General features: G+C 37.2%; 1 protein-coding gene and 1 long non-coding RNA gene across 4 annotated transcripts in view; one reads left to right on the top strand and one right to left on the bottom strand.

Annotated features, from left to right (window-relative positions):
* The window catches only part of LOC125802491 (uncharacterized), a 479,356-nt gene that overhangs the window by 145,619 nt on the left and 317,666 nt on the right, over positions 1–16,071 (top strand). The window lies entirely within an intron of this gene.
* dtnbp1a (dystrobrevin binding protein 1a) overlaps positions 1–16,071 on the bottom strand; it is a 28,375-nt gene that overhangs the window by 11,986 nt on the left and 318 nt on the right. For 2 of the 3 annotated variants that reach the window (XM_049480726.1, XM_049480727.1), the window contains exons 2-7: positions 15,236–15,289; positions 14,098–14,148; positions 13,511–13,571; positions 11,074–11,206; positions 7,019–7,151; positions 5,624–5,646 (exon numbers count right to left, since the gene is read on the bottom strand). In XM_049480726.1, the coding sequence (XP_049336683.1) occupies positions 5,624–5,646; positions 7,019–7,151; positions 11,074–11,206; positions 13,511–13,571; positions 14,098–14,148; positions 15,236–15,289 (455 nt within the window). The remainder of the gene's footprint in view (positions 1–5,623; positions 5,647–7,018; positions 7,152–11,073; positions 11,207–13,510; positions 13,572–14,097; positions 14,149–15,235; positions 15,290–16,071) is intronic. The other variant, XM_049480728.1, reaches the window with a different exon arrangement.

Here is a 16,071-nt window from a genome sequence, read left to right as displayed (position 1 = left end):
ATACCATACTTCCTGGGAATTATATATAAATATACATAATGCTGGGACATTTTAGAACAAACTAAACTACTGTATTAAGGAGCAGTAAAGGCACTCCACTGAAGTGCAGCGTTATACAAGAGTTTCAGTTACTGTTAATGCTGCTCCAGCACAGAGCCTGGAGAAGCGTTAGCATTAGCCGCTAACCACGCTAAATGCTAGCTCTTTTGCGGTTCAAGTGAGTATTACCGGCCTGTAGCCTTCTGCTAACCCCAACTAGCTAACTGTGCAAGACACCAGCTCTTTCGCCATTCAGAAGCAAGTATTTTGGACTGTAGTCTGCTGCTAGCGGTTAGCTGCTAATGCTGCTGCACCCAGCCTTAGTGGCCTAGCCTTAACATCCAGTGCTGGTTTGACTTTAAAAGAAACTTGTTTTTTTTTGTTGTTTTTTTAAGAATTACAGTTTTGTTTGCTTAGCTTAGCTTTACTTAACTTCATTACCCCCACACCACCACCCAGCAGTGAGACCTGCTGAATAAGAAGGAAAACACGGCAAACCCCTCTTCCTTACTAGAGTCACATAATGCACCTTATAATCCAATGCGTCCTACAGTGCGAAAATCCGTTAATAAATCTAGGTATGTCACAATAATTACATATTACGGACAGTATATATATTGTTTGTGGGGAAAAAATCTGCAGTGTATCAAATACTGTACCCAATGTATATACATTGTCAAAAAAAAGTATAAATAACTTATCCTGACAGGCCTAATAGTCACTATAATAGTCTTATCATATTTTAATTTGCTCCTTCTGGTTACATTGTCATTTAAAAAGACTACCACCCTGACCCTTCAAGAAGATTTCAGAAAGAAAGAAATTCCTTTTAAACAGTGTTGATATTTCATGAAATACCTTCCAGTTTTGGACCAGGTCCGAGCTTACTACTGGAGAACGTGGCAGGCGTTCAGGGTTTGATTGTAGTAGGTATAATCCTATAGGGCTCAGCAGCAGCGCCAGAAAATTACCCTGGCAATTGCAGCAATTTCTAATCAGGGCTTTAAATGGAACCAAAAATAGTGTACTTAATATAGGGTACGGAGCGGTGAGCGTACGGATTATTCTATGTGGGCAGCAGGCTAATCCTCTTCTTATTTCCTGTGTCAAGACTCACATGTCTAACCAGACCCCAATCCATCTATTTATAGAAAATTTGTCTTCTTCTCCACTGAGGTTTATTTTATACAGTAGGGCTGACGTCATCCTCTTTACATTGGGATATTAACACCAGTGTGCAGTCCTATAGACTATACTACAAAAATCTATAATATGGTTTAAATATGTAGTTTAATCAACAAGCCACAGTGTGGTTACAGCAAAGTGAACAGAATAGACTCTGATTCAAACTGCTGATGGACTTTTCAGATAGCAGATGCAGGAAATTCTGAATTCCATGTTGGAAATTTCAACAGGAATGTCCCCACAAGTCAAGAAAGCTTCACTAGCCCTGACTTCAGAATCCAAGATGGCTGGACCACACATGATTACTGGTAAAAGATGCAGTGATAAATAAAAATGCAATCATGGTCATTTCAAAGCATCAAGCAAAACTGATTCCAGTGCTGGTGAGGCTTTAAAAACTTATTAACATTTATTTATATGTTGTCTGAGCAGAGGAGGATGGGTCCCCCTTATATGTTAGCCTTGATAGCACCTGTGTTACTATAAGGTACAGGTGAGCCTTGGTTTCTCCCAAGGTTTCTTCCTCCTCCAGCTCTGTCTCTCAATAGCTGTTCTGCATCGTATGTTGAATATTTTGTCTGATTCTCTGTTCTGCCACCACATTTCTGTAAAACTGCTTTTGCGACATCAGTTGTAAAAAGATTCAGCTCCAGTTCAAACTACAGAACCCGGAGTGTGTTGCTTCTTTTTTTGTTACAGCATTGCCAAAGTATTGGATCAGTACTCGGCAGATACTCTAAAACAAATGACTAAAAAAATCCTATAATAATCCACAGTTAATTCAAGCTCCACCCTCATCATATTCTAGAAATGTCATATATAAGAGTCCTAATATATGTAGACTTTTAAAACATTCTCTAAAGCATTCTCTATAACTTCTTGCACAAGTGTAGCTATTTATTCACCGTTAAAATACACTGCCTGGCTAAAAAAAAAACTCTAACACTCTAATACTTCATTAGACCACCTTTAGCTTTGGTTGCTGTTGCATTGTTTCAATAAGATTCTGCAATGTCATAAGATTTATTTTAATCCAGTGTTGCATTAATTTTTCACCAAGATCTTGCAGCAGCAGCATTGATGATGGTAGAGTCTGACCACTGCACAAAGCAGCTCTTCTCCATCCAGCACATCCCAAAGATTCTCAATGAGGTTAAGATCTGGACTCTGTGGTGAACTCTCTCTCAATCCATGTGTGAAAATGATGATCTCATGCTCCCTGAACCCTGAACTCTTTCACTATTCCAGCCCCATGAATCCTGACATTGTTATCTTGGAAGATGAAGAAAAAAATCCATTGATGGAATAAGCTGGTCTATATTCAGTATATTCAGGTAGTCAGCTGACCTCATTCTTTCAGCACATACTGTTGCTGAACCTAAACCTGCAGACCAACTGCAGCATCAGCCAACCAACCCCACATCATTTACTTACTTAATCCAGGTGGAGACTTTTTTTCTTTTTTTTGACCAGGCAGTGTGTATCAGGATATTGGTGAGGCCCTAAAATGGTAACTTTTAGTTCATATATCTACAGTATATCCAACAATACCTTCAGTACAAACGTAAACTGGCAATATCAGTTCTCGACCTTTTCTCCAAAGCACCTCAGCACCTCCTTGAGGTTGGCATTTGAAGAACAATAGAGAATAGAGTAATAGACACTATTCAAAGAATACTAAAGTCAAAGACGCTCTTAAACCAAATATACTGCATATATGTACAGGCTTTCAAAAGGCCAAAAACTTAACGACGGTCACACAAACCAAGTAAGTGAAGAGAGCAAACAGCAGGTGAGCATAGAGTCGACCAGCATGGGTTCCTTACAGTGGTGCCAAACCAACCGGGCTCAATCCCAAATACGGCCAGACTCCTCTCAATCGCGGTGTTCTCCAAACGAAGATCCGCAAACTAAACGTCCAGCAGGTCCAACAAAGCTCACGCGACTCTTAATGACCCATCTGATGAATCCATGAGCTGCACAAGCCTACATTTTTGTTAAAAACCCCCTAATTAATAAAAAAAACGACACTGCCAGATTGCTGCGTGACTCCTCGTTAGCCACAGCCCTCATCACCATGGCAGTTGAACTGCATCCACAGCAGAACAAGCAAACAGGGTTTGAGAAACACCTACACAAATTCTCCTTACTGCTGGGCGAGGACATGCTTCTCTCTCTTTCTCTATCTCTCTCTTCTCGCAGAAGAATAGTGGAGAGGCGAGTCGATTAATCCAGGCTTGGTGTTGGAGGCTTGGAGATGCAGTTAGACCTGCATGATTCCCTGCGTCCTCCTAAAGCTCCTGTATGGACAGGCTAACTGTAGATACTCTCACACACTCACTCACACACTCTCGTGCTCTCTCTTTCTCACACACTCATAAATGCAGTCAGGCAGGCAGGCAGCGAGCGGTCTCCTCACTTTGCCTTCCGATGCGGAGGCATTGCCTGCTCAGGGACACAGCGCTAAAGGCACAGCTGTAGCGAGGAGATGCGAGTCTGGATCGTACCATTCAGATCAATGATAGGGGGGGTGGAGAGCAGGTGGAAATGAACCATGATCTTCACCAGACACCAGTTACTGTACTACCAACCTGTTTCAAAGCCACTCCCAAAAACATAGGATCATACATGGCTTGTCTTTGAGGAATGGAGCAGGTAAAGATGGACCAATCAGCGATTACAATCAAGGGTGGGGCTAGATGGCACACTAAACTTTACATGTAAACTTGTAATATATAATCATCAATCATGCATGATTTCTGTAATTTCATCAACAATGAACGAATGTATTTTTTTTTAAATCGACCACATTTAAAAAGTGTGAAAGTCTAAAATCATGGCATAACCTCATTATGGAGTTTATTCAATAAACTCCATAATAAGCACTAAAATGTAATTCCATTCCATGGTTGCTATTCAATGTATGGGGTAAAAGACGCACTCTCTTGTAATTATCTGCTCAACAGCATCACTTTCCAGGCTACAGGTTGGAAAACCACTGGAAATCCTCACTGATTTCTACATCGATGTTCGGTTTCAACTTTATCCCTCATCTCAGAGGTCGGCAATTAAGTTCAGATATTTTCCAAGCCATTACGTGGCGGGCCACAAAAAAACCCTGTTTCGTAAAATGAAGTGTAATGGGATGGAGTGCTACAGACTAGTAGCTCTCCAGCCCAGTGGGTTGTTGAACCCAATTGCAGAACAGTTGATCTTAAAGCAGGTAACCCAAGAAGAAAGTAAAAAAAAAAATCAATAAATAATCAGGGTCGCGGTCCAATACACTATTGCTGACCCGGCTAGTGAATTGGGACAACGCAAGGACAAAACGCCCTTATAAGGAGATAGGGAGCCCAAGAACAGGCGGAAAAAATGAGAACGGGCGGAAACTAAAGTCACGCCGAGAACGACAGAGAGACAGGGGAGGGATGTAAACAAAAGCTCACCAGAGAAGCATTTTAGTTTTTTTTTTTTTTTTTTTACTATCGTTCATTATAGTTATATTATAGCTGAACCGTGCTTTATCTGATCTTGTGTGTCTTTGGCCCAATTCCTTTTCGCTCCTTGGCCCTACCGCTAAGCCCTACCCCTCTGTTTTGCACTTGCACACCTATGGTGGTAGGGTGTCCTGATTCTCATTTAGGCTTGAGGTAAATTTTTTTGTTTTACGATTTTATCACAGCAGATTGTTTTTACAAAAATCAGACAAAAAGACAGATAAAACAAGACATCAATCATTCAACTGCAATCAGACCAAAATACCTAAATCAGGTGCAAGACTGCCCAATCACATGAGACTTTATAACACATTACTTTTTTGTGTGTCTTTTAGTTTAATGTGAAACACACCAGTGTAAATAGTTTGCAACGAAGAACCCAAAATTCAACTATGTATCATTTTCAGTTTTGGTCCAACTCAAGGGAAGATACCCTAAATACCCTAAAATGGGTGCAGCAGCATTAGCAGCTAATCGCTAGCGCTAACTATGGTAAGCAGCTACTGTTGCTCGACAGTGCTACACTGAGGAACCCTGATTGTTACGGTAACCCAGGGTGATATTAATTAGCGCTTCGTCCCACATAACTTGTTTTAACATGGTAAACACGCAGACTACAGTCAAATATACTCACCTCTGAACGGTAAAAGAGCTAGCGCTTACCATATTTAGTGGCTAATGCTAATGCTGCTCCAGCAGTGCTAGCCAAGGTTAGCAGCAGGCTACAGTCCAAAATTGTCACCTTTATATGTTGAATACTGCTGGAGAACTGAACTGAAGCTCCTGTATAATAATGTACTTTAACGGAGTGGCTTTATGCTGTTCACAACCTGACTGGTAAATTCATTCATAAGGTGCACCAGATTTTTGGGAAAATTAAAGGAAAAATCCAAGCCACTTACCTTTTAGAGACTCCAGTTCTTTCCTAGGAAACACAGAAAAGGACAGTAATCATCAGCTTATATTTAACCCAACCAGGAAGTCAACCTCACTGCACATGCAAATGTCAAAAACACAGCAACACTATTTCATTTTATTTATTTATTATTTATTTATTTTTTGCAGGATCCTGAAACTCATTACACGCAGGGGCTTCAGTGCTAATGAGCGAATCTCCACACACGCAGAAGGAGCTGAGCTGTGGGAGTCGGGCCCAGCTGCTTTCCAACTCGCTGGCTAAAGCTGGAGATGCATGCTTTCGCTGCAGGCTCTATAGGGCATTACACATTGGACCATATAACAGATGCTATCATATACGTAGTAGATGAGCAACAAAACAGAGCAGTACGCCACATTATACATGCACTATATATAGAGCATTGTTTTAGGGCAAAACTGCTCTTATTTTATACAGTAGAAGAGCAGCATATCAGCTAATTTATTTTAGTGCAAACAACCGAGATAACCTAGTTAGCAACATTTAAAGCAGCTGTATTTTTTTTTTTTATAAATTTTATAATGACAAATACTAGCAGTCTTAAAAACTGACTAATCGAAATGTCTGTTATTTTATACACACCTTTTAATCTTAAATAATAATATTATTATGATTATAAATCACTATACATTTTTTATAAGCAAAATCTGTTCAATGCACCCATACATACAGTGTAAAAGGTAAACATACTGTTCTAAACTGTGTATATAATACATGTGCATCTCAAAAAATTATAACATCATAGAAAAGTTACTTTAATTCAGTAATTCAGTAAATAAAATGTAAAACTCATATATTATATAAATGTATTAAACACAGAGTGATCTATTTTAAGCGTTTATTTCTTTATTGTTGGTGATTATGGCTTACAGACAATAAAAAAATAATAAATCAGTGTCTCAGAAAATTTGAACATTATATTAAAGACCAATTGGTACTTTTGGCTGTACTGTGTGCAGTGTGCAAAATCCTGCTGGAAAATGAAATCCACATCTCTGTAAAAGTTGTCAGTAGCAGAGGGAAGCATGAAGTGCTGTAAGATTTTGTGGGAAAACAAAACTGCACTGACTTTAGACTTGATAATAAAACACAGTGGATCAACACCAGCAGATGACATGTCTCTCCAAACCATCACTGATTGGTGGAAACTTCACACTAGACCTCGAGCAGTTTGGACTGTGTGTCTCTCCACTCTTCCTCCAGACTCTGCTCCCTTGATTTACACATGAACTGTAAAATGTACTGATGATCAGTGATGGTTTGGAGAGACATGTCATCTGATGGTGTTGATCCACTGTGTTAAATCAAGTCTAAAGACATTTTTTTTTTTAGAAGTTAAAGATGTGAGACAGTAAATTACCTCTTCTTCTTCTTGTAGTTTTCCAGCTGTAGGATTTGAAAGTGCTTGAAGCGTTGTTGCTCACACTGACCGCACAGGTTGTCCAGGTACATTAGATGACTCTCCATCTCTTCAAAGTCTGCTTCCAGCTGAGCTGTGAGAGGAAGAGGGAAATGCTGGAGTTTATTCGCATACAGACAAGCCAGCAGCTTGATTTTATCATGTGTAGAGGGGCATTCAAATGTTCTGGCGTATTGTGCTGTGTGGTGATACTACAGTGCTTCCACTAGATCTATATTTAACTTCAGAATTTGATGGAATGTGGTAAAATTTCAATTACAAAATTTGGATTTCGGAGTGAAGCAGAAGAGAGGAGAGAATGGCAGTTTAAACTAGGTCCTTTTGAAAGAACTTTGTGTGTCTTACTTGTGTAATAGAGCTTTTGAGAAACATCTTTTTTTGAATACTTTTTGAGTATTTTTTTTATACTTTTGAGTATTTTAGGATCACTTATAGTGTTTACTGTAATTAAAAACCAGGGTTATTCCTCCAAATACTGATTTAACTCTTATACCTTTATTAAGATGAACTTGAAAGCTCTGCATCTTTTTTGTTTTTTGAGCCATTCCTTATTTTCTGCAAATAAATGCTCTAAATAAGGTCATTTTTATAATTGTTGTCTGTAGTTTATAGAATAAAACAACAATGTTCATTTTACTCAAAAAATAAACCTATTAATAGCAAAATCAGAGATACTGATTTAAAAACTGAAGTGGTTTCTTTTTTTTCCAGAGCTGTATATAACAGCCAAGTCGTGCAATAAATAAAAAAACACAGAATCTAGAAAAATACCATGATATACAGTTTTGGTGATACCGCCAAGCACTAAGATGGATTAATCAACAGCTCAAATGTATTAAATGATCTGGAATTTGCATCACTTATTAGCTGGACACTAAGCACAAAAATCAAGATAACGTGTGAGATGACAAGAAAACACATATCAGCTTAAAGTCAGCAGAATTTCTCTCTCTTTTTCTCTCTCAAAGACACAGATTAACATTAATAGAGTGCAAACTATCATTTTAATTAATGTTAGCAACATTTCAGTAATTTTCAAATGCTACAACCCTTGTTTCTGTAGACAAAGGATATCAGCTAATATACAATGGACCTAATTATCCACAGCCTCCAAAAATGCTTTAAATTAATACCTACAGTGCAGGCAAAGCAAAGCTACCCACTGCCACCAAGTGGCAGCTCTGGAATAGGTCTGGATAAAGAGCCATATTAACCCTTTCAGACCCTGCGTCTATTACCATATAGACATGTATTTTCTTGTTTTGTTGCAAGTATCAGTAAATAAGAATAGACCATGAACCAGCCAATGAAACAGTAGCTTAACTTATCATGCTTGTTTTACTGTTTATGGATGATCTGTAAAATAAAAAGGTAAATAAAGCTCTGAAAAAAATAAGAGGGCACTTAAAAATTATGAGTTTCTTTGATTTTAACAAATTGAAAACCTCTGGAATATAATCAAAAGGAAGATGGATGATCACAAACCATCAAACCAAACAGAACTGCTTGAATTTTTGCACCAGGAGTAAAGCAGCATAAACTTATCCAAAAGCAGTGTGTAAGACTGGTGGAGGAGAACATGATGCCAAGATGCATAAAAAACTGTGATTAAAAACCAGGGTTATTCCACCAAATATTTCTAAACCCTTAAAACTTTTATGAATATTGACTTGTTTTCTGCAAATAAATGCTCTAAATTACCATATTTTTATTTGGAATTTGGGAGAAATGTTGTCCATAGTTTATAGAATAAAACAACAATGTTCATTTTACTTAAACATATAACTATAAATAGCAAAATCAGAGAAACTGATTCATAAACTGAAGTTTTCTCTTATTTTTTTTCCAGAACTGTATTAAATATAGTATATGTTTAAACCTATGCAATATAAATACACTGAATGTATGCTCAGTGAGGGTGGATAATAGACAATGAATGTAGAAACAAGGATGTGTTCATAATATTCTGATATCACTGTGCAGATCCGTTTTTTTTTTATCAGGCCAGTCACTATAAGTACTTTTTTTTGGATGGTATCTTGTCACAGAAACTGGGACAGTTTTATGACTTTGATATATGATGTATCGTATTTTTCATACTTTTAAGTTACCCTTAAAATCCTTTAATTTTCCCAAAAATCGTCCGTGCACTTTATAATCTTGTTCACCTTATATTTAAATTATACCAGTCAGGTATTAAGGAGCAGTAAAGGCACTCTTCTGAAGTACAGAGTTATACAGGAGTATAGGCTGGAGCAGTATTAGCATTAGCAGCTAACTGCAGCGCTAGCTCTTTTGTCGTTCAGAGGTGAGTATATTGGACTGTAGTCTGCGTTTTCACCGTGTTAAAACAAGCTATGTGGGTCGAACCGCTAGCTGATTTTAGTGCGCCTTATAGTCTGAAAAATGACAGTAAACCCATAGTTTGATATAAAAAGCCTCTCTCTTAAACCACTTCTTATGCAGACAGGTATAACCTGCAACACACTTTCCATTTAGCGCTCCATATCAAACACAGCACAGCCCACAGCTTCAGTAAGTGCACGGTCTGCCGCCTGCGTTTCATTCCTGTGATAACAGCATCGGTAACCTGGCGGACACCTACAGGATACGCTTGAGAGAGCGAACGTCAACCTCCTTAGCTGCGAGCGCTAGCAGATGGAGCTCCGCAGGGGTTCCCTCTCAATACTGCCATATATCACGGCATCGGGGAGACGGCACGAATCAGTGAGCAGCTGCTCTGCAAAGTCACTCAAGGTGATAGCACTAGCACTGTTTCACCGTAGCACAGTGGAGTTCTTTTAGCTGGAAACGTAAAGTCGAGATGATCACTAGACGTGTGTAAGAAAGACCAGATGCACATTATGCATGAAGAGTCACACGTCTAAAATCAGACGGTCTGCATGAATCCACTAGCGGCTCATGACCAACGTCTGATACAAGAAAAATACAATTTCCTATAAATGGGGATATGTTATACCTCTTTTTACACAGGGAAGAATATAGTAGGTCTATTAGCTTGTGGTTTATGTGGCTAGTGGTTTATGCAAATTTCCTTATAGTGATGTCACAATAAGGGAGCATCCAAATGGTTCATAGAAGCATATGATGATTCCTGACACCACAAACGTGAAACTATCTCAGCTGATTCATCACAAAAAAACGAGGATGGATTTTTTTTTTGCGATTAGAATGTTTAGAGGAGCAGTTGAGACACAAATGGACATGTATTTCTTTTTTTTTACATAATGTGTCCTTTTTAACAAATAACACAGTATTTTGGCTGTCGATTGACACCACAAAAAACAATGTCTTAACTTTTATTTTTTTATTTTAGTTCTTCTCTTAGTTCTTTATTTCCTTTTTATTTCTTTCCTTATTTTATTAATTTTTTATATAGTTTTGTATTATTGATTTTTAACTTATTTTGATTTTCTTATTATTATTATTACTATTATTTTTTATTATTATTATTGAACTATTATTATTTTAGTTCATTTATTTGTATTTTTTTATTGTATTATGTAAAAGTTAGTTTTAGCTTCATTTTAACAATTTTTTTGTTATATTAATCTTAATATAATATAATAATAATAATAATATAATAAATCTTCTTTTGATTCTAATTTCTTATAAATTAAACTAAGTTTTATAAGATTTTTTTATTATAATTCTATTTTAATTGTTCTATCTATTTTTATCTTTTATTTACTGTTATTATTAAATTTAGTTAAATTTTCTTTGTCATCTCAATCTCTGTTTCTGTAAATGCTCGGCTACATTGAAAATTAGGGTTGCCCTCAATGTATTTCTGAGTCCAAAATAAAGGTTGAAAGATTGATTGATTGATTGAACAATTTCTTGATTTTTCTGTTAGAAAATTGGCTGAGAACTATACTCTTGCATAAACTTTTTTTGTAATGTTATATATATATTTTTTAGATCCAGCATTCCAAAACCAAGGCAAATTGAACCTTTAAACTGTTGTGTCTTACCGATTCGAGACGTGATGGTCTCCAGGTCTGTGAGGAAGGCAGGTATTTGCTGTAGCTGTTCCTGCAGCTCCATCAGGGCTCCTCGTCTCCTCTCCCAGTGTGCAGACAGCATCACCACCTCCCCGTCCACTGTCTGAGAGAGATACATGTAGATTTGCATCAGATTTAAACACCACTAGTAACTTGTGGGACTGTGTTGGGAACAGTGTGGAGAATAAAGCAGTAACTTTATAACAACAGGTTGAACACCATGTAAGGAAGAACCTCCTAAATGGTGCATCAAACAGAATAACTATTTGTTTTTAATCATTTGGTCCATTGAGCTTCAAGTGCTGCCACTATGATCGTAAGGACGGTGGTTCGAATCCCGGTCATGTAGCATGCCATCAGCTGCCGGAGCCCAGAGAGAGCACACAATCAGTCTTGCTCTCTCTGGGTGGGTACAGTAGATGGTGCTCTTTCCCCTCATCACTCCTAGGGTGATGACGATCAGCACAAGGCTGCGTCTGTGAGCTGATGTATCAGAACTGAGACGCTGTGCTTTCCTCCGAGCGTTAGCGCTGTGATGCTACTCAGCGATACTGCACCAGCAGCAGTTCAAAAAGAGGCGAAGTCTTACTTTACATGTATCGGAGGAGGCATGCGCTAGTCTTCACCCTCCTTGTGTTAGGGCATAATAATGAGTGGGCCCATTAATACAGATAATGAGTGGCCCATTAATACAGAGTGCATCTTTGGAACTAACAACTAAACTGTATTTAATAAGAAAAATACAACCACTACAGTAAATCTGTGGAAAGCACAAAAAAAAACACTTATTAATTTAGATCAAAAACTTTGCAAAGGACTCAAAACTGTTCTATTCCTTTATTTTCTTCACTTGATTTATTATTTTATCCTTAATGCAAATCATTGTGTGCTTTTCACAGCGTGCAGTAGAACAATGGCACACAATTCGCTGCCAAGCTAAGTGAGAAGTGGTTGTGGACGAGCCAAGTCAGTTTGTATTCTAATCTACTGACGATAAAACAGTTACTGAAGAAACAGAGTGCCAAAAACAGTGCAGAAAAGGCCTGGCAGAGCATCTAGACAAACTGCGGGAACATGTTGAAGATAGATGGGTGTGGGTGGTACATAGTACACTGATGCAGTAACTGAAGCCAAGGCAGAGCTTTGGGGAGCAAATTTGAACCCTTTTGAAAATCACTTTTAAAAAAAACTTTAAAAAATCATACAGTTCTGTACTTTCATTTACGTCTTAAATTATTCACGTCTGTACTGTTGCTGGGCTGCATGTAGAGCTCAGTGGTGTGCAGTAAGGCCCTTCTAATCCTTCAGAGAGGGGGTGAAAATAGGTGCATGTAAATCATTACATAATATTTAGACAGGAAATATAAATTATAGTTATTGTAAAATATAAGCATATATTTTAGTAATTACCTTTAAAAACAGCAACTAATTCAAAGCATTACTCTGCGTATTGGGTGCAGTAATGAGTATATTAGTAAAGTCGCAGGACAGTCTAACCAATCAGATTCATGATTTTCTCTCCAGGGGCGGGGCCATGACTGTCTAACACCTTCTCAGCGCTGTGTATTTAGTAATAAAACAGGATGCATGCTGGATTAGTTCAATAGTTAGATAACTATAATGGAATTGCGACGGTAAATGAGACAAATATCGTGTCATATCATATTAAAAAGCCCTTTTAAAGGCTGCCCTTCAATGTGAAACTAATTCACAATAATAGGCCGTCTGCCTGGTGAGTCTTTGTGTGTACTTAATGTTTTGGCTGACCTGGTGTCTTGTAGGCACACAAATGAGTGCTCTTTGTTGGTCGGCTGTATTTGTAGGAAAATTAAACATTGATTTTGTTGTTTGTAGCTGTTGTATTTTGGGATGTTAATGTGCATCAAGCTTATATAACTAAGTCGAGACAGAGAATATGTAGTTCTAATATAAAAAAAAAAACTATGTATAGTTCGGCGGGTGGGGGGTATGGGGCGGGTTTTGTAGAAGGGGTACTCACTATATTAACTGTTTAAGCCAGATAAAATACTGCTATGAACAAAAGCTGTGTCTGCTGCTCCATGCTGTTTACACACTAAATGTGCATGCACACTGCATAAAGTAGCCGCACCGTTGTAGGCTGATATCCATTGGATTGAAATTGTTTCTCCAGTGGCAGAAAAGTCTGATGCAGCGACAAAACTGAGCAGAAAGTGGTGCGTTTCCACACCCATTACCACGCATCCACCACCCTACTGTGGATAAATGTTTCCCCAATCTATGATTAATTCAAATGTCTTTTCTGTAAAAGGGTATAACTGCTTTGTTCAGCTATTCTATCATCATTATATGTTAGTGGCATTTAATTGTCTTAAAATTACAATAACATTGCTTTTCGCAATAATTCCAAGTTACATGTTTTACTCACTTCTGCAGCTTTGGCACATTCTTTTGTTCGTTTGTGCAGAGTCACCCAAGTGTCTTCATATCTAGATGGAGGAGAAAATTGACAACAGTTACTTAACATAAGACCAGCAATAATTTGTCAATCTCTGCAGCACTTCTATGATTTAACAAATTAGGAGGAGCTACCAGCTGCAGATTGCAGAATTTTAAAGAATCAGTGGAATTACCACATTACTTTACATTACATTACATTATATTTGGCAGATGCTTTTGTCCAAAGCGACTTACAATAGTCAAGTACAAAAGTAATAGAAGTTAAATGTAAAACATTTTAAATAGGGCTTAAAGGACGTCAATGGGAAATAATGGGATAGAGGAGTGAAGGAGGGGAAGAAGGAAATGAGGTTAGAAGTAGTTAGTGTGTTAGAGGTGTTAACTACAAAATTAAAGCACTGTCCAGAAAGTGAATTAAGTCTACATTAAAGACTAAAACTTCATCCCTTCATCTTTACAAAATAAATAAAAATAAGCAAAATAAAGACAAAAATCAATCAGACCAGGTCAAAGAATTATCCACATTCAGATCAAATGAATGAATAAAAATCATACCGGTTCAACACTTCCACTCCAGCTGAGTACTGAGGAAGATGTTCTTCTCTTCTAAGATTAAAAATAAGCACAGCAGATATCAGACCAAGCCACAAATAAAACACAGTTCCCCTAAAATGTACTACAGTGAAAGGTGATTTGGCAACATGTGACTAAACAAACATCCTGGCACATACTCTAATAAGGGCACCCCTATTCATTTTCATGATTTATATTATATGACTTTTTTTTTATTTATTTTTTTTATAAATCATTGGTTGTTCAGATCAGCAATTTTTGTTTAATATGTCATATAGCAGACGAACACAGTGATATTTGAGAAGTGAATGACGTTTATAGGATTTACAGAAAGTGTGCAATAATTATTCAAACAAAATTAGGCAGGTGTATAAATTTGGGCACCAACAGACAAATAACATCAGTATTTAGTAGATCTTCCTCTTGCAGAAATAACAGCCTCTAAACTCTTCCTATAGCTTCCAATGAGAGTCTGGCTTCTGGCTGAAGGTATTTTGGTTCATTCTTCTTTACAAAATGTCTCCATTTCAGTCAACTTTGTTACTGATTCTTTGTTACAGGAAGCATGTTATGTTTTACACACATAAACACTACATGAGTTAAGTGGCCTTTTTAAACTTGTATAGAGATGTGAAGCACGTGGTCGCAATTAACTGAATTAAATGATATTAAAACAAGAATGTTACTATTGTGTTCGGTCTTCATAACATAAACACTAATATTTTAATAATGGAAGTTTAAGTGTTCCTTGTATAATTACAACATTTTATATTCAAATTACAATTTTTATTGTAACTGAAAATTGAAAATTAATCAATATTGAATCAAATTGGGACCTTATGAATTAAAATCAAATCAAACTAGGTAATCAGTGATGATACCCACACCCAGCAGGTATCTTATCGATATTCATAAGTTTGGTTTTGTGACAACGCTAATATAAACAACAAACATTCAGCTGTAGGCTAATGCCTAATGCATACTGTACATCCTTAGAATCTGTCCAGTGTACCGTTGCCAAATGACTCTTTCACTTCAGTTTACTGATCCATGTGCACCTAGACAGGAGGAGAAGAACTACATTCATCTAAAGAGTGTTTCTGAGCATACTAGTATATACCTCTGTTTCTTCTTCACTTTGGCGTCCTTGGACTTGTCGCTCAGGGTCTTAATTCTAAAAAGGTTGAAAACACGAGTGGGAAATGTTCAAATGGTGCTCAGGTGCATGAAGCAAAGTGAAGCAAAGACTGGGGTTTGGTTAAAGCCACATTGTGCCTTCCTCTTTGAACTTTGGCTCCAATGAGAAGTTCCTCATTGTTACTCACATTCAATTCTGTTCTAAACGTGTAGTTAATATGACAGCATACATAAACAAAGCAAGTACAACATGCAACAACAACAGACAGTCAACAGAAATTACAGAAATGCATAGCTAATTACAGTATCTCACAAAAATGAGTAACTTACATCCATGAACACTCAACTTTTTTGTAAATATTTTATTATATTATTAAGACACAATAAAACATTAAATGTCTTTAAAATTCTTTAGAAAGAAAGGCCTGTCAGATAGGTTTTTTTTCTAACTAGCTAATAAGTGTAAACACTGCTCCCTGCTGTACTCTATCACATGACAGTCATCTGAAAGTAATCCAGCTCTTTAGTTTCAGCAGTGCTGAGGAATGCAGCTTTTAGCTGGATGTATTTCAAGCTAAACAGCTAAGAAAACAGTAAGTTAATTCTTAGTAAACCTGGCTGTTTTTCAGATATTACAAGCTAAAATAAGGAATTATAAACATGATAAACTAATTTAAAACCCAAAGCAGAAGAGCTAAGCTAAGTAGTTAGCTATTTTTACTAGCTAGCTGACTTGTTCGCTAATTAGCTACCTGAGCTAACAGTTTAGCTAGCTAGCTAACAGGCTAACACCCTTAAAATCTCACAGAAAGTGAATTT

This window comes from Astyanax mexicanus, chromosome 6 (genome assembly GCF_023375975.1).
Source record: "Astyanax mexicanus isolate ESR-SI-001 chromosome 6, AstMex3_surface, whole genome shotgun sequence".
Lineage (NCBI taxonomy): Eukaryota > Metazoa > Chordata > Actinopteri > Characiformes > Acestrorhamphidae > Astyanax > Astyanax mexicanus.
The sequence above is the reverse complement of the archived record's forward strand: the minus strand, read 5'-3'. Positions and strand labels throughout refer to the sequence as shown.